General features: G+C 35.9%; 2 protein-coding genes across 2 annotated transcripts in view; both read left to right on the top strand.

The window, feature by feature from the left end:
- On the top strand, window positions 1-16,642 carry LOC144956403 (uncharacterized). The gene is made up of 9 exons (XM_078886904.1): window positions 1-137; window positions 3,256-6,142; window positions 7,697-7,780; window positions 9,171-9,311; window positions 10,313-10,491; window positions 11,685-11,947; window positions 13,272-13,437; window positions 15,012-15,130; window positions 16,548-16,642. The coding sequence occupies exons 2-9, from the start codon at window positions 3,395-3,397 to the stop codon at window positions 16,640-16,642; spliced, it is 3,795 nt and encodes a 1,264-aa protein (XP_078743030.1). The 5' UTR covers window positions 1-137; window positions 3,256-3,394.
- A 678-nt stretch (window positions 16,643-17,320) lies between these two features.
- Window positions 17,321-19,848, top strand: part of LOC144956655 (uncharacterized) — a 16,500-nt gene continuing 13,972 nt past the window's right edge. Inside the window, exons 1-3 of the mRNA XM_078887303.1 lie at window positions 17,321-17,395; window positions 18,784-18,887; window positions 19,496-19,638. Of these exons, the coding sequence (XP_078743429.1) occupies window positions 17,360-17,395; window positions 18,784-18,887; window positions 19,496-19,638 (283 nt within the window). The 5' untranslated portion in view covers window positions 17,321-17,359. The remainder of the gene's footprint in view (window positions 17,396-18,783; window positions 18,888-19,495; window positions 19,639-19,848) is intronic.

Here is a 19,848-nt window from a genome sequence, read left to right as displayed (position 1 = left end):
GATCAACTAAAGTCACGAACCGCGATCTTAACTAAAAGCAGTGTATTTGTGCGAGTTACCAGTGAAACGACTTTAATTCTAGCCCCAACTCTCAAGCATAATTGCATGGACATAAGCCTAAAGAAAAAGTTGATATGGTAAGGAGATCCTTAATTTAATTTGCTTCTTTTATAGGCTACTGATAAACATGATATTAATAAATGTTCCTATGTCGTGAACCACTATTACTATCTACCTCCATCTGGCGGTTCATCCAACCAAGACAAATGAAAATAAAACTCCCATAAAGCCATATATTTTCAGAAATTAATGTAAAATATAGAGAGGAAAAAATTAAGGAAAAGTCTCCACCGAAGTGGGCGTTCTCCATATACGTAGAGTACATATATGGGCGGTTAAAAAATGCCATCATATTTCTTAATCCATGCATCTCGGCATCACTCGAGGAGTCCGGGCAATTTGTCCGAATAGGAACTTTCTTTGGTAAAAAATTCAAATTGGATTTAGCTCAATGAAACCTATATCATTATAAAGTGCTTTTCAACACGATTCTAACACCATAATTGTAAGAATCAGATTCAGATAAGCAGAAGAAACGTTGACGTTATGATAGTTTAAAGTTAAAGTTAAAGGCTGAAAAATGTTTTTCTATTCTATCTGCCTTTGTTATTTACTGTCGGGCTTTGTGACCTGAAACTTGCATTTCCGAGAGAACCCACCAATTGGATTTTAAAACTGGCCTAAAATGGCCGCTAAGATTTGAGTAAGGATTTTGCTGGAACGAATTCGTGGATGCAGTATACAGCTTTGCCCAGAATTTAATTTTATTTGAAAGTTAAGATGTTAAATAATGTGCCGTCACTGAAATTTTGATATACAAATTTCTCATTTTTAAATTATCCAAAACTAAAGTATACCCTATTTTATCAAGAATCAAAAGACATACTAAATTGGCATTGCTTTAAAAATAAACAACACCAAACCATAGAGTTATTCCTCCTGAAGGACATAGGTCATTCAAATCCATCCGTAAACAAAAAATCTATGGAACTTTTTCTGAGACCCATCATTCAAAAAAATTTTAAAAATCGGGTCACAGCCACAAGGCTATTTCAGCTAGCAATGACTATCCCGCACAAATCTTTGGGCCTCTTTTTCGCTCACGAAGTGCCCAAATTCGTGACAAGATATGGGACGAAGCCGTTTGATACATGCTATTTTTAAAAATTAATTACGACGCTGTTTATAGATGAATATGACTGAAAGTTGACACACAGTTAGAAAAGAGGTCATTTTAGATTAGACTTAGAACTGAACAGACAACAAGGAGTTTTGTGTGTAAAATGCCTTACACGTTATTGAGACCAGATTTTTATTTTAATATTTGTCACCCATCCAGTTGCTGACTATATTCAACATTGTTTGACTTATGTTACTTGACAAGACACTGTGCTTATGAGTCACTAATAGCAATGCAATGCAACCTGGGATTTGACTCTTGGTTAATCTCAACATTTCTCAAGAAACGGAATTAATTCTATATAAAAGTCACTGGTTAATTGCAACAAATTTTCAACCTCAAAAAGTGGCAAATTCAAGAAATCAATCAAACAAAATCTCATGATTATATTTCATGATGGGTGAAATCATGACAGGTTGAAGAGTCGAGAGTGAGGTGTGTGTCAACCAGGGCTGGCGGAGTCGGTTATTTTTAAACCGACTCCAACTCGGACTCCAGCCTTGAAACCGACTCCGACTCCTCAAGCATAGTATTAATAGGTAATAATATGCAACCAACACTCGCAGCTACTTTTAGCTTTTCCCCAGTATATGTATTATAACTATACAAGCCGCTTCATATTTGATATTGCATCATTAAAAGTACAAGCTCTTCATCATTTTTTGGCTACAGACTGATTAGCTCATTTCGAATAAACACATTAATATTGATTAATGATCATCAAATTTAAAAGATAAAACACATCCCCTTTTCCCATGAAAACAAACACACAAAAAAGATTACTATTTGTGAATTTTAGTTTTGAAAAAGTTTTAATTAATAGTAATAGTTTTAGTCTAAAACTGAAACTAAGATATGAATAAAACTGTCATTAAGAGCAACAAAAAGAGGAAAAGTGAAATTAAGACAATATTGAAACTGAAACCATTTATACTAAAATAAAGTCACTTCTTATGGTCTTATGGTTATCCCACTTTCTAATAACTTAACTTTAACATTGAAGAGTCAGCATCCCCACCCCTCCCTCTAGTCAGGTACGGGGTGATTGGCATTGATGCTAACTTAAATGTACAGCACGAGAGCATGAAGGTTGGGTAGGTAAGGGGGTTTTGGAAGCATAGTTCACCTTTAGCTAATACCAATGTAATTTTTTTCAAATTCTATAGGCCTGGATACTATCTATATCTAGTATCTAAAATATTACACATTGAATGATATAAAAATGCAATGTCTGAAAGTGGTAAGGAGTCGGGGTCGGGACTTCTAAAACCGACTCCGATTCCACCCTCAAACAACCGACTCCTACCGACTCTGACTCCGACTCGCCAGCCCTGGTGTCAACACTCTATTAAACACAAAAGGGCGCGGTATTGCAGTATTAGTTTATGAGGTAATCTGTGACCATTAGATAGGAGGGCTAGTTGTAAAGAGAAATTGAACGATATTCTTTGTTTTGGGATTGACAACTGAGCATATGGGTTTGGTGAGAGCTTATTGTCTCTCATCATGGCTAATCTCTTTGACTCTTATAAATGTTGAGAACAAAAGAGTGAAAGTTAATCCAATCTAATTATAATGTCAGCTTGCATCAAAGCTGCTTTTGCTTGGTTTTTATTTTAATCAAATTGCTCAGTCTGTGGTGGGCTAAGAACAATGTTTACAACAATCGGTTTGAGTTTACCATATATGGTATGAAACTGATCAGTAGTCAAATCAAAATTGTTATAAAAACTTACAACATTGGTGGTGAAAACAGTGCCCCATTATTTTATCTGAAATCGACCAAAGATACTGTAGCCATGGACGGTCCCAAGATTGTGTAAACTCAGACAGCAAAATGTGGCAATAGTGGACGGGAAACTCAGCTTCAGTTAATCGCAACATTTTTGCTAATCCCAAGGTGTTGCGATTATCAGGAGTGGACTGTATATGTATATTTATAATTTGTATTTCTTGAGGTATCCTTGAGTTTTAATTAATTAATCAATTAATTAATTTATTTATTTATTTTTCAGGAAAACTGAAGATGATGTCTGCTCTTTTCAACAACATTGAGGGAATAAGCCATAACAAGAAGTGAAAAAGATATGAGGCTTTCTCCATTTGGAAACAAACAAAAACCTATGTAATGTCATCCTAAGCTATTATACCAAAATGGAAAATTCTCTTGATTCGTCTAATTCAAACCTGAACATAAATTCTCGGCCATCACGTGCCAGAAAGAAAAAAGATTTCGGAGACTTTGAAGTTGATTTAATTGATGGATACGACAACGTTCTTGTAACCAGCACCCCTCTTCCTACAAAGAAACGGGAATCTGGTAACTCTTCACAAATTTCTGATAAAGCAAGTTCTAATCTTCAGTCTCCTGAAAGTGGAAGTCATATCTCCAATTTAACTTCTGCAGAGGACAATCAAGATGAAGCTTTTGGTCAGCAGAATGAGTTGCTGGGAGATGAAAGGGTGAATGTTATAGATGAGCTAGATTTGCAGAAGTCAGGTGATGATGCTAGTGTTAACATTGGAAGGCTTGAGAAAGAGGTGAAAGTTCAAGGTCGTTCAAGGGGAAGGCCAAGAAAAACGGAATTGTCTTCAAATTTGAATAAGGACTTTGATTTTTATTGTGTTAGTAGTAAGGATTTGAGTGATCATTCTACTGGGAAAAAATTACCTGAGGGGAACACAAAGAGGGGAAGGGGAATAACTCAAGAGAGTTTTCATTTATCATCGAGGAGTTTAAAAGAGGATATTATTGAGGATAAAAGGTACAATGAGAAAGCTGAAGAACAATTTAAGAGCGATTTGAAGACCTCAGTTGAGTTGAATGATAAAGACAATGAGGTAGTAAAAAGGGGACCAGGTCGTCCAAAAAAGGTGTCGATGGATTCAACGAGTTCAACAAAAGATTTGATAAACAACATTGACAATATGAATTTAACTAATAAAGAACTAGATAAGGATATAGCTTCATGTTCTAAAATTTCAGTGGTAGGGTCTGAAAAAGAACATGACAGAAACCCTGATCATATAACTAAAAGAGGTCGTGGTAGACCCAGTAAAAAATTATACCATGATTATTCTGTGGAAGAAAAGTCATTGAATGATACGCATTCTGACCACTTCGATTCAATGCAAAGCTCTGAATGTCAAACATCGGGTTCAATGAAGGAGAGTGATATGAATGATGTGATTGAAGGAAAAAGAGGGAGAGGCCGACCCAAGGGAAGTTTTAAAAACAATAGTTCTTTAGTGTTAAAATCCAATGTTGTTGTGGAGGATGATAATAGTGTGTCGGAAGATGATCTGTTAGGCATTGGTTCTGTGGAGCATGATAAGAATTTGTTCAATCTGAAAGAGATTGTTAAAGAAAAAAGATTCCATCGTTCAAGGCCAAATCTTCATAATGATATTCCTCCGTCTGGTGGTATCAATGTATCAGATTTGGATTTAAATAGCAGCAAGGATGTGGAGCATGGTTTTGTTTCATCAAGCATTTCTGGTACTTTAGAACAGGTATCGGTTGAAAAGGATTGCGATTTAAGATTAAAGAATGATGAAAGCAAAAGTGATTTCTCAGAAGAGTTGATTTCTCACCGGGGAAGAGGAAGACCCAGAGGTCGTCCAAGAGGAAAAAATACTTTCAATAATTTTTTGTTGAATCGCTCAAACAATAATACCTTCTCACAAGAAGATGATGTATCCAGTGAAAATACAACGACTGGAAAGCTAGACGAGTCAAAAATATCAGAGGAGGACTGTGGGATAGATCTGGAGAAAAATGATTCTAGAATTCGAGGTGGAGGAAGAGGTAGGGGAAGAGGGCGCCCTAGAGGAAGACCGTTAGGTGCTGGCCGTGGCTTTGCTGGAGCTGGCAGTGGTCTTAGTGGTGGTGGTGACGAGAAAGATAACACGAGAAGGCAATCAGGTCGTACTCCTAAGAAACAAAAACTTTCATTGGGGTCAGAGTCTGAAACTGAAAATGATGTTCTGAGTGATGATGATAAGAGAGATAATAAGATCGGACAGGCACATTTTATTCCTAAGAAACGGAAACTTGGATCAGGTTCTGAGACAGAAATCGACATAAATGTAGATGATGAGGATTGTTACAGCACTGCTAATGTTGTGAATATTTCCTCAAAAGGTAGAGGTAGGGGTAGGGGTAGAGGCCGTCCTCGAGGGAGACCGCTTGGTGCTGGTCGTGGTCTTGGTGGTGGTGATGAGAGAGATAATACCAGATGGCAATCGGGTCATATTCCTAAAAAACGGAAACTTTCATTGGGATCGGAGTCTGAAAATGAAAAGGATGGTCATAGCGGTCTGGAGGATGATAATGAGGAAAATAATCAGTGTAGACAGTCAAATGTGATTGTTAAAGAACAGAAAATTTCATCAGGTTCAGAGACCGAAAATGAAACAAATGACAATAATGAGGATTATTGCAGTCCCACTAGTATTGTGAATATTTCTACAAGCGGGAGAGGAAGGGGTAGGGGTAGAGGACGTCCTAGAGGGAGACCACCTGGTGTTGGTCGTGGCATTGCCGGAGCTAGCAGTGGTCTTGGTGGTGGTGATGAGAAAAATAGTAAAAAAAGGCAATCGGGTCGTATTCCTAAGAAACGAAAACTGTCATTTGAATCAGAGTCTGAAAATGAATTGAGTGAAGGTGGCAGTGATGATGATGATTTTGACACAATGAGTGCTTTGAACACTTCCAAAAGAGGAAGTGGAAGGGGTAGGGGAAGGCCCAGAGGAAGAGGGAGGGGGAGACCCAGTGGTAAAGGCCGGGAAAGTTGCAGTGATGGGTCTGGTGATGAAGACACAACTGGAGGCAATGATTCTTTTTCAAATTCAATACAAAGTAAAGGAAAAGGCAAAACAACACCTGCATCAAAGACAACGGTAAGTTATGTAATATGTAATGACCCATTGCCTCCAAATGGTTTTAACGTCAAGGCAAGATTTATGCTGAAAAATTAATTTATGGCCAGAAATATGAGGCTAATGTTAAGTTTATTTGTTTTATTGGAGAGAAAAAATATATAGTTTTGTAAGAGTTTAAAGTAAAAAAAAAAAAAATTTTTTTGACCATTTAGATTTAGATTCATTTCTCGTCATCTGGGTCACCCTGACATAACACTAGATTGAGGCGGTGAGTCACATATTTACTCCTATAAAATTGTTTTAAAATGTTTCCATTTCTGGCCACAGCATGGCTCAGTGGTATGGTCTCTTCTTTGTACCCAAAAGGTTCTAAGTTTGACTACCCACTGCGCTTCATGGCTACGAGCAAGTCATCATCATCATCATTGCTTTTTTCACCCTGGGTCAGGGTATAGGCCACAGACAAACAGTTTCCATCCTTCTCTATCCAGCTAGCTTTTTTATCTCATTCCATGTCTTATCACTTCTCTGTATATCGGCTTCTTTAATTCTTCTCCATGTTCGTCGTGGCCTTCCCCTTGGTCTTCTGCCCTGAGGGTTTTAGCAAGTCATCTATCTAACTGGAGCTGATGTCTGGGTTCCAGTCTTCCCTTGGAATAGACCCTAAAGACAAACCTCCACTTTGAGATGAATAAACGGAATTTCATTGTTATTTATTTATTTATTTATTTATTTATGTATTTTTTAAATTTTCATAATCCCAGTGGAAAACTAATCCTTTTATTTTATAATGAAGAATTATTATAATTCTTCATCATAAATTAAGATTGAGGTGTTTTTGTTGCAACATCTCAAAACTGACATCAAACATTCTATAGTAGTTTCCGTTAGTCCTTCAGAGCCATTAGGCTCATGGAGTCTGATTTTATTCCATTTCCTATACCATAATACAGATAATAGCAATTGCTTGTTACCCTTTGGATAGGATGCTAGTATATTGCAAAGTACTTTCCACCAGATCTAACAAACCCAGCTACCTAGTCACTGTTGGGTCCGAAAAAAAACAACAAATCTAACCCGGGATTGATTTTGGTATCTTGGCATGTGAAGCAAGTGCTCTACCATCTGAGCTATTGGAGCTCTCAAATACTCTGGTAATTTGATGCATTGAAAACATGATGTTAAACTCCTTTTGCAATTTGAAAAAAAAATTGTAAATGGTAAAAAAAAGCGATGAGTTTATTTTGAATGTCTGCCATACGTTTTCTAAAAATAATGATCATGTAAATGTTGCTGCTCGAAGCTCGAGGAAATATATTTTATATATAAAAATATATTATCTCATTCATCTGTAGTGTTTCATTCATCCTGTTTTGTTGATGAACGGGAAACCCAAAATGTCCACATTATCTGTTTTTGTTCATTAAATTGAAGCTTATTTTCGATTTCACATTGTTATTTATAAAAAAAAATTATTCAAAATTTTGCTTTTGTTTTTTAATTGTTGTCCTATACCCTGTTGCTATTGATATGAAATATTTTTCTTTCTTTTTTTTTCTCTAACAAAATCAGGAATTCAAGTGCTGTCACTGTGATAATGTGACAAAGAGTTTTCCAGCCTTTACATACCATGTGATGGTCAAGCATTCTTTGCTGGTATGTAGATAACCTATGTTACAGTGAATGACATAATCAGTCGGACGGTGAAAATATTTGAACTGAGATATTGTCAAGTTTAGTTAGTAGGTCAATTTTTATAAAAAGTTAGTTCTTGTCATAAATGATTAAATCAACCCTTTTTGTACATCTTCGGGAAATGTCAAAGCTTAATTTCACTTCTAAATATTTTTTACAGCTAGTCAAGTTAAAAAAGTATGAAATTTGAGAAAAGTTGCTGGATAAATCTGCTTTTAAATTTTGTTAATTCAAGTTGTAAATTCTCGTTTGATTTTCTGATCATGTTTATGTCATTAGGTTAATATAATGTTTTGACAGCTATTGTTAAGCAATTTGAACCTGTTGTACAAGGTAAAAAAAATGCCATAGAAAAGCTTTTTCTTGCTCAGTGCTGATGGTTTTCAGCGGAAATCCGCGATTTTGGAGTCAGAGGAGGAATTTCCTCTTTAAAAAAATAATAACATTTTACCCAAACAATGTAATGGCATTGAGAGATTTGGTGTGTGATGGAACAAACAGGTGCAGTTTCCTACTCTCCTCAAATTAGCTGGAGTATCAATAATAGTATATCGTCTCAACTGCTATAAAAGTGAGGGCTAATGCAGTACAAAATTGGGGTTTCGGCAATTGTGAAAAATTTTCCTCCCTATTTTGTCACCATCAGCACCATATTTACTTAGCCCTTCAGGAGCGCAATCCATCATCAACACTCTTCAAACCAGATACAAATTTGGGATGCACACTCCACTTTCTTGCATGTTGTCCTTCTCTTCTTCAGTTCAGTCTCTGTGTTGCACATCCAGCTGTTACTTTACCTTCTCCTCTTTCATTTCCCCCACGGATTTCACAGAAATGCCTGGCAGACACCACACTCTGGAGCAATTTGTGCGACAATGTGATCTAGTGCGGCTATGTGGTCCTGGGTTCGAACCTCACTCAGTACATAGTTGAGTTCTTTGAAAAGACTCTTTACTCACATTCTCTCACCATACTCAGGTGTAAAATGAGTACATGTACAGCGCTGTCTCTGTCCGAAAAAATTGTAATATCGCCTAATAGGCGTCATGTCACGTTCCACATGCTAAGTGTTGCTGTTGGCCAGGGACCCCTTGTAAAGCACTTTGAGCACGTTAAGTGGATATTGTGCTATATAAAAAGCTCATTTTTCAAATTTACATTTTTTTTGGTAAAGATTCCTGATGATGTAAAGCTTACACTTAACACTGGAAGAGAAAGTTAGCGTTAGTATAATATTTTGACAAAACCAATATTGTTTTATACCGTTATTTTAGACCTCTAAACGTTCAGAAAGGATGAAGAAAATATGTTTATTATTATCATCGCTACCCTTTTTAAAAATCTCCTTTAGCCCAGCAGACACTGCCTAGAAGGGGTTAGCAATCCATCAGTGATCATTGCCAGGGCAGGTTACATTGCGTGCCAGAAATGTGGAAAGAAATTCAAGAGTTCCCAATACTACAGGCATCATGTGGAATGGTGTGGGAGAGAGGTAGGTCTTCTAGTTTGCTTATAACCGTTTCATAATTTGTCCAGCTCTGAACGTGTCCCAATACTACAGGCATCATGTGGAATGGTGTGGGAGAGAGGTAGGTTTTCTAGTTTGCTTATAACCGTTTTATAATTTGTCCAGCTCTGAACGTGTCCCAATACTACAGGCATCATGTGGAATGGTGTGGGAGAAAGGTAGGTTTTCTAGTTTGCTTATAACCATTTCATAATTTGTCCAGCTCTGAAAGTGCGGCTATGTGGTCTAGTGGTATGACACTCGTTTTCGGATCGGAAGGTCCTGGGTTCGAGCCTCACGCTCGGCGCATAGTTGAGTCTTTGGAAAAGGCTCTTTACTCACATTCTCTCACCGTACTCAGGTGTAAAATGAGTACCTGGCTGTTAACAGCGTTGTCTTTGTCCGAAAAATTGTAATATCGCCTAACAGGCGTCATGTCCCGTCCTACATGTTAAATGTTGCTGTTGACCAGGGACACCTTGTAAAGCTCTTTGAGCACGTTTAGTGGATATTGCTCGATATAAATGCTCAATTTTTATTTTTTTAAAGTGTTTGATATAACTCTCTCCTTACCAGCCATTTTCAGGATTTCCCCCAAAACTTCACACCTAACTAATACAAACTAGATACAATAGACACAATAGCACTGAAGTTCTTGCAATAAATAATTTTTTCAGCAAAGCATGCTCTACAACACATTGTTCATTTTCTATTTCTATATTTTGTGATGTACAAAAGAAATTTGAATAAGAAAAATGTTGGTTGTATCGTAACAAATGGGACGATTTTCCTATAGTTGGTAAGGAGAGGGTTAATTGGTAAGTAGGCTTGCCAAAATTGGGGTTACTCATCGTTTTGCGTGTTGGTCTGTTATACTTCCCGATGGCAATGTTGTGAGCTTCTCAGCCAAATGCATACTATCTATTATCTCATACATTGTCTTTCGGTCATTCATAAAAACAAAATGAACTCATTTTCCCTTACAGGAGGAGATGTTTCTGTGCCCTGTCTGTAATAAACAGTCAAAGGCCATGTGGAAAGTTCAACACATGCGAGATCACAAGTTGCAGGAACAGAGGAGGGAGGAAAGGGAGAGAATTGAGAATGGAGACATGAATGATGCTGGGAGACTGGGCAAGAAATTACAAAGGCAAGCGGCCAAGAGGTAATTAAGTCTTTTTATTTTATTTATTTATTTACTTTTTCATTTATTTGTTTGTTTATTTTAAAAATTTAGCGTTGTGTATAAATTAGTGCGTGTAATTTAGAAACTTTTTCTGGCCATATTAATTTTAGAGGTAACGATTTGTGTTGTCTGCTTAACTCTCTCCTTACCAGCCATTTTCAGGATTTTCCCCAAAACTTCACACCCAACTAACACAAAAATAGATTTTTATCACTCTGACATAATAGCAGTAAGTTCTTACCATACATAACTTCTTTAGCAAAACATGCTCTACAACACCCACAATGTCCATTTTCTTTAAATTCTATGATGTGCAAAAGAAATTTGAATAAGAAAAATGTTGGTTGACAATTTTCCTATAGTTGGTAAGGGAATGAATGCATCCACAGTGTATATGAGGAGAGGGCGCTTAAATGACCTAAATAGTGTTGAAAGCGCTGTTAAACACCTAAAAACAAACAAACAAAATGTGAGGAGGTACTCTATGATGTTTTTTTTTTATAGTGTGGTAGAATTGAATAATTATTGCATTCATGAAATTCAATGGTGGAGGAAGGAGAGCAAAGCACATGCAATGAATATCACGCCTTATGGAATGTCACATTTTAAAAATGCTATTCTAATTTATTCCCTGGGTGGGGTTCCTCACCTCCCATAGTGGGCAGGGAGGTACTTATTGTGTCTTCTATCCCCCTATGTCTGTTTTCCAACTTGCTTTCTGTCTTTGTCTTGGAATGAGATTACTTGGTTTTGTCCTGGCCCTTGCCGGATACCCTGGCTGAGAGGGAAACAGTCAAATGTATAGTTAGTTTTGGGAGATGATATTTTTTTCCTTCTCTCTGTTATGCACTGTATTATGTTTTGTATATTATATATCATTTGTAAACATTTGAGTGTATTCCTCTAAGTGGGGACCTGTGCTTGTGTCTGGATGAGACTTTTAGGTGATCTCAAACTAAGTATTTTGATGGTGTGCTCTTGGAATCTACATCTGTTTCCTATTTGAACCAATTCCCCTTTGTCTTCTTTTTTCTTGGGTGCTTTATTTGTAATTCTAGAACGTTTTACTATCCCATTTTCTTCCTTTTTATTGGCGCTGATATGACCTTAATGTGTTGCTAGCGCCGTAAAACCCTTAAAAACAAAAACAAAACAAAACTAATTTATTACAGTGCCTTGACCATGATCAGCAATTTGGACATGACAGATGAAGGCAGCAATAAGCCCCAAAATGCCAAAATGCTCAAAAAGAAGGAAAGAGAGGAGAGAGATTACGACCATAACGATGATGAGAATGATGATGATGATTATGATGATGACGATGACGACGATGATGAAAGTGATATTAATGAAGAAGAGGACAGTGGTGAGGAGGAAAGTTATGATGATTTGATTGAAGTGAAAACCGACCCCGAGAAATATAGCAGAAAGCCACGTAAGTTGATTTTAAGACATGCATATTTAAAGAAATATAATTGAACAAAAATAAATATATTGGCTTTGAAAAAAAAAAAATAAATAAATAAATTGAGCTTTATATAGCGCAATATCCACTAAATGTGCTCAAAGCGCTTTACAAGGGGTCAGTGGTCAACAGCAACATTTAACATGTTAGACGGGACATGACGTCTGTTAGGCGATATTACAATATTTTTGGACAAAGACAACGCTGTTAACGGCCAGGTACTCATTTTACACTGAGTACGGTGAGAGAATGTGAGTAAAGAGCCTTTTCCAAGGACTCAACTATGCGCCGAGCGTGAGGCTCGAATCTAGGATCTTCTGATCAGAAAGCGATTGTCATACCAGAAGACCACATAGCCGCAAAGAAAAGCTAAAAAGAACAAATTGTGTAAAAAGGAATGTTTTGAGCCAGAAACATTTATCATGGTTCAAATTGATTCTAAGCTGCTAAAGGCTGGGGACTGTCAAAAGTATGAACAAAAATGAATATAGATAGTATGCACTTGGCTAAGAAGCTCACAACATTGCCATCTTGAAGTATAACGAACCAACACACACAACCATGTGTAACCTTGAACGTTTATAGTCTGGTTATTACAATTTAGTGAGATTTACTCATAAACGCGGATGGCAAAAAACAATAACAAAGACCCGAGTGACGTCAACTTCATTCTATCTATAAAAGCTTTGAAAAAGAATAAAATACCAAACAGAATATTTCAGGCTAAACACCCTTCTTCAACCAGTAGAAAAATACAATAAAGACATTCATACATCTCTTGTAATCCAGACAGATGGCAGAGAAACATATGGCACATCTTATCCACAAATAATAGCATCTTGATATGTAAACAATTAGAAGTGTTCACTTGGTAACGAAGCACTTGTGCAGACTGGAGCAGATGATTAAACGATGCATAAAATTTGGGGCTAAAAAAATTTGACGAGCAGTGGTTTTCTTCAATAAATTTTCAGTTCACGGCTCACTTTCAGCTTAGTGTGAACATTAATTTTTTTTTTATTGTGTTTTCTTCTTTTTCATTAGATAATAAAAGTTGCAATTTTGCTCTCACAATTAACGGTCAAAGAGTCTCTCATCTCCCCCTCCCCCCCCCCCCCCCCCCCCCCCCCCCCCCCCCCCCTCTTCCAAATTCCTAATTCAGTTTAGTTAAAGGCAAATATTTACTATTTTCTTTGCTTTATTTTAAAAATTGATTTTTTTTTTTAGTGCTGGAGACTCTTCCGGGTCATTTAGGAATAAAACATCAGATTTTTTTTTTTTCGTTTCCCACCAGGTACTTTGAAAGAGTTTGTTTGGAGAATTCTAGCTTGCTACAAGGTCGATTCTGCCTCTGCCCAGAATGCTGTCCATTTCTACAAAGAACTCAAAAGGACAAAGGACCTGTTTTTGTTTGAAAATCTGGTACCTGCATGTTTGGACTGGGCACCCCTTGGAGACAGGTGTGGTTAATAATAACTACTATAGCGGTCGCCTCGAAAAAGACGACCCCTCTTACTAAATTTAGTAATGAATCTGTTTTGACAGCCTTCATCTCTATCAGTTATTTTTTTCATCATAAAAAAACAACAAAACAAAAACAGAAAAAAAAATAAATTAAAAAATAGATAATAAAAATAAAAATTAAAAAAAAATTCATATCAATCTGAAAGAAAGTCTTGTAATTAAAAAAAAAAAATTGAAATATTATACAGACTTGTCTCTGGGCATAGTTCGTCTTTAAGGGCGTGTCTGTCTATAGCAAGATAACATTAGAAACTTCAAATAAGCAAATATCCAAATGTATAATGTGTTGGGTACAAACCCTGTCTTGTGCCAAAAGTGTGCAATTGTGTATTTTGTATTTTGATAAACATTAAAAACATTGTATTAACAAAATAGGCGAATATGAGAAAATTTACAAGTATAATGAAAAAAAAAAATTAAAAAATTGAGTGCAAATTGACATCTACTTTTGGTCTAAATTACTTTTCTTGTATTGTGACGTATTCAAGGGATGAGGAATGACTTAGTTTATAAATATAAACAGGGCAGCTAAGGTATTACATTTGCAATATCCCCTCCATCTAATGCTGTCAGTCTTCTTTTTAAGATTATTTTATCTTTCTTTTTTAAAAACTTAATTTATTTTGTCTAATGGACAAACTTTTTTATACACCTATAAGGAATCACAATTCCAATTTAATATGCCAGGACTTTATGATTGATTCTTGCCAATAAAACTACAAATGAAAACCTGTAAAAAAAATGAATGAATGAAATAGGCAACTATGCACTTTTATACAATCCTGAAGCCAGGGTAGATCATCATAATGATATTACCTTGTTTACACTTACATTTTGACAAAAATCTCTCCAGTAATCAACATACACGTTTTTGTTAAAATAAAGTCTACAAACTAGAGCAAAAAAAAACAAATACAAGCTAGAGCATTTATATCCACTAAACGTGCTCAAAGCGCTTTACAAGGGGTCCCTGACCAACAGCAACATGTAGAATGAAACATGACACCTTTTAGGCGATCTTACATTTTTTCCCAGACAGAGACAGCGCTGTTAACGGCCAGGTACTCATTTTTCACCTGAGTAAGGTGAGAGAATGTGAGTAAAGAGCCTTTTCCAAGGACTCAACTATGCGCCAACCTTCCGATCTGAAAACGAGTGTCATACCACTAGACCACATTGCCGCACTAAGGCAGCAATGAAACAATCTAACAACTCTAACCTGTATATTTTATGAATATTGTATTTTATTTTATTATATTTGATGTTTATTTTGATTTTAATTAGCTTCGTATTTTCATCAATTAGTTCATGAGAGTGTATAATAAATCTGTGCTAATATAACGATGAATGATATGTAACATTTTGATAATTTCCATTCAAGATAAATAAAGTATATCTAATCTTATCTTATCTAACCTCACCAAAAATCAAGAGATTGAAATGTCTCAAATTAATGTGTTGTCAATTGTTCAAGATTTTCTCTCCCATTTTCCCCCTCTTGTCTTTCCAGTGAACGACAAAAATACCTGCCATCTTTAAAACACAGTGGACTGTTCACGTCTGTTCCTAAAGGAGATGAACCAGGGCAGCCTGTGAGCCTGTTGTTTGGAGAAACAGCAAATGTCAATGGTATCGATATTTTTATGTTTGTTTTTTATTTCATGACTATGTCAGACCTGCCACCCATATAGATTTCTTTTCTTTTTCTTTTATGCCCTTTCCGCCATGACATCATAAGATATCGTTCCCTAGGTATTTCATGAAGAAATATAGATAATTCATCAAACAAGATGTCTGATGTCAACAGGAATCACCCATGTTAATAATCTTGCCCAAGGATAAAAACGAAAGTGCCAGAAGCAGTGCTCGAATCCGGGACCTTCCGGGTCACAGTGCAATGCCGTAACCACTTGGCCACATATATAGATATAATCAGCATTTTAAAATTAGTTTTGACATAATTCAGGTTTTTCCCTCCAGTGATGCTTTTTATCCATTATTTTAGAGGACAGCTAGTGAAAATAACGATGTTTTACAATGAAAATGTATACATTACATGTGTTACATTTCATCAAGAAAACTCTTCATCAATGTCCTGAAAAGCAAAGGCTCAGGCAGATTTTCAACTTGTGAGACCTATTTCATGGAACTTCCTTGGCAGTTACGGAAATACTGTGCTTGGCAGGGAGTAACGGACGGATGGAAATGGCATAAAAAGCCACGGAAGTTGTGCTGGTCTATTTATTTATGTTCTCTATGGTCATTCAATACACATTTTGTGTGTCTGATTAGTCCCATCAAAGTGTATGCTATTGATGTCGGATAATATTATATTTTAGGAGGTATAGGTGTTGTTTAAGCCTTGAAAGGGTAAATTGCTTATCTATAAAGTTAACTTTTGCGACTACAATGTTTATCTCCTAAAATCTTAGAATTTTTTAATTTTTAAGTAGGCAGGTCTGAAAATTTAATCCTTCATAGCCATAAGGAGTTGGATTTCACTTTCTGTTGTGTTTAACAGAGATTAACAATTGAATGCCACTCTTTGGACAGAACACTTGTCAGCCGCAATGTACTTTCTGCCAGATCTAATAGAACTAGCTACCCAATCACAATTAGGTGGACAGAGAGATCAGAAAGAAAAAATCTCAAAGAAAAACTTTTGAGTTGTGTGGAGTGCTAAACCACATGAGCTATAGGTGTAAACCCAGTTTAGTTATCCAGTTCAAATCACATGAGAACATTGATTGCCATTGTGGATACGAACACTGTCACTGATGTATGTTCTGCAAGATTAAAGACTAATACCACATATATTAGTTGGAGAGAGTCGGAACAAAAACACAAGAAATTTGAGTTGAGTGGAGTGCTAAACCACATGAGCTTGGGTTGAGTGGAGTGCTAAACCACATGAGCTTGGGTTGAGTGGAGTGCTAAACCACATGAGCTTGGGTTGAGTGGAGTGCTAAACCATGTTCGCTAGTGCAGGAACCACATGAGTTGGTTAGTCAGTTCTAAATCCCATCTTATTACGTTGGTATCCCAGAAAACGGTTTTCTTCACATGGGGGTCCTATCGGGTACCATGAGTGGTGTGGTCTTACCCATGACTGTGAGCCGAGTGCTTGACACTGAGTGGTGACAAGTGCAAAACCCATGACTGGGTGAGTGATCTAAACCACTGATGGGTTCAGAGCAAATCATCAGTTTTTGGACATTGCTACAGAGAGCGGGCTTGCCAATGGTATAGAGTGTAAGACTGTTGGTTGAGTGGTGTACCACTCTTGTTAAGTTAAAAATGACTTGAATTGAAATGCTAAACCAATGAGCTTGAATGATGATCTAAAATGAATCAAACAATAATAGTTTAATCCATTAAATCCCATCTTTAATAAAATAATAGAGTATATAGTTGTCTTTGATGATAAGAATCATTGGTCAAATCACAAAGAATACAATGATAAGGCATGCGGTTAAGCTAATCATTTTAATTGACATAAGTATAATAAGATTAAAACTGATATGATGTAGCTCCTAATAAAAGTAATAATTAATAATAATAAAATGATTAATAATAATAATTAATAATAATAATAATAGAATAATAATAATAATAATAATAATAATATAATAATAATAATAATAAATAATAATAATAATAATAATATAATATTAATATAATAATAATAATAATAATAATAATAATAATAATATATATAATATAATAATAATAATAATAATAATAATAGATAATAATAGTAATAATTAGGATGTTGTAATTCTATTTTTTTTCAACTCTTTAATTTCCTTAACAAGGTTATCGTTTGGAATTGCTCAAGATTCGGGTACTGTGAAAAGTATGGCATGGTGTTCCGTAGGAGGTTTTAGTCATGAGGTGAGTGTGGATGTGCCATATCAGTTAATAATGTATTGCAGTGGTAGTCAGGGCTCTCAATTTTCCGCTGATCCACGGACTTCCGAGATTTTGAAAATTTTCAGTGGCTCCCAGCTCATCTGTGACCATGGGTTTCAGTGGCTCCCAGCTCATCTTTGATCATGGGTTTCAATGGCTCCTAACTGATCTGTGATCATGGGTTTCAGTGGCTCCCAGCTCATCTGTGATCATGGGTTTCAGTGGCTCCCAGCTCATCTTTGATCATGGGTTTCAGTGGCTCCTAACTGATCTGTGACCGTGGGTTTCAGTGGCTCCTAACTGATCTGTGACCATGGGTTTCAGTGGCTCCCAGCTCATCTGTGATCCTGGGTTTCAGTGGCTCCCAGCTCATCTGTGATCATGGGTTTCAGTGGCTCCCAGCTCCTCTTTGATCATGGGTTTCCGTGGCTCCTAACTGATCTGTGACCATGGGTTTCAGTGGCTCCTAACTGATCTGTGACCATGGGTTTCAGTGGCTCCCAGCTCATCTGTGATCATGAGTTTCAGTGGCTCCCAGCTCATCTGTGACCCTGGGTTTCAGTGGCTCCCAACTGATCTGTGACCCTGGGTTTCAGTGGCTCCCAACTGATCTGTGATCCTGGGTTTCAGTGGCTCCCAACTGATCTGTGACCATGGGTTTCAGTGGCTCCCAGCTGATCTGTGACCATGGGTTTCAGTGGCTCCCAGCTGATCTGTGACCATGGGTTTCAGTGGCTCCCAGTTGATCTGTGACCCTGGGTTTCAGTGGCTCCCAGCTGATCCGGGATCATGTAGGGAGGACATATTTCCGTTTAATTTTGGTTTCATGATAATAAAAAGTAGAAGATTTCCTCTTTTAATGTTGATAAAGATAGAGTGTCAGGGAAATTCAAACACCACATTATTTACTCTAGTTATTTCAATTGGTTATATAATCTGATTTTCAATATTATATGTTTTTAGTTTTGGTGCATCTAACCATATTTGACTCTGAATGTTCTTGGATTACATTATGCTTTCACTGTGTGTTAGATTAAATATACAATTAACTAATGATAATAATGATAATGATGATGATGATAATGATATTAATTATACGAATACTAACGAAATGATAATAATGAAACTAATAATAATGATGACAATGTTAATGATAATAATAATGATAATGTTAATAATAATAATAATAATAATAATATTAATAATAATAATGATAATAATAATAATAATAATAATGATAATAATAATAATAATAATAATAATAATAATAATAATAATAATACCAATGATGATGACAATAATAATCATCATCATCATTTTTTCCCCTGTAAATTTTATTCTTATTTGTTCTAATTCTATTGTAATTCCAGATGAAAACGAAAGAACTCGACCAACCCACTGGGGATGCTCATCGTTTGAAAAGACTTGGTCTCTTGGCTGTTGGATGTTCTGATTCCACCATCTTGATATACAGGTTGGATCATCACTCTGTAATTCTTCACAGATGTTTAGTTTTACACTTACTTTATGATGATAATAATGATGATGATGATGATAATAATAATAATAATAATAATAATAATAATAATAATAATAATAATAATGATTATACTCACTTTACACCTGAGTGCAGTTGAAGAATGTGATTAAAGAGTCTTTTCTGAGGCGTGGGATTTGAACCAGGGGATTACCAGTTGGAAAGCAAGTGTCCTACCACAATGCGGTAAAATTTTGATATAAGTGATACTAGGCTGCTGGAAGCTGTGGACTGTAAAAAGTAATAAAACAAAGAATGAATATAACAGCTCAAAAAAAAAAAAAAAAGAACAAAATACCAAACACAGAAAGTTTTGGACTCAAAACCCTTTTTCAGCTAACGGCAAAAAAAACCACCAAAACCCAATGACAACATAATACATTACTAAAAAAACAAATCGACGACTAAATATATTTTGTACATTCTGAGAAGACTCCTTGTAAAGTGCTTTGAGCACATTTAGTGGATATTACGCTATACGAATGCTCAAGTTTCTGGGGGTTTTTTTTTAATCCATTTTTTAAATCAATTTATTTCTTATCCAGCATTCCTCAGATCTGCTCTCTGTTTCCTGCCCTGTCCACCAATGGTGGTGACTCAGAAAATCATGAAAACCGTCTAAAGGATGACGGACTTCCTGCTGTGTTTCGTCCGTCTCCGTCATTGAAGCTGGTTTTGAATTCTTTGGGTAAGTGTTGAATTCTCATTTACAGACCTGCCAACTCTCCAGATTATATTGGGTAATTTTTATTTGCTCTTGTATCTGATGATGATGATAAAAAAAAAAAAAAAAAAAAAAATATTGTTAATGATAACAATACTAATAATAATAATAATAATAATTAATAATAATAATAATAATAATAATAATAATAATAATAATAATAATAATAATAAA

This window comes from Berghia stephanieae, chromosome 11 (assembly GCF_034508935.2).
Source record: "Berghia stephanieae isolate SIO BIC M18660-M18661 chromosome 11, UCSD_Bste_1.3, whole genome shotgun sequence".
In the NCBI taxonomy this organism is placed as follows: domain Eukaryota; kingdom Metazoa; phylum Mollusca; class Gastropoda; order Nudibranchia; family Aeolidiidae; genus Berghia; species Berghia stephanieae.
Note: the sequence above shows the minus strand (reverse complement) of the source record. Positions and strands in the feature narration are given on the sequence as shown.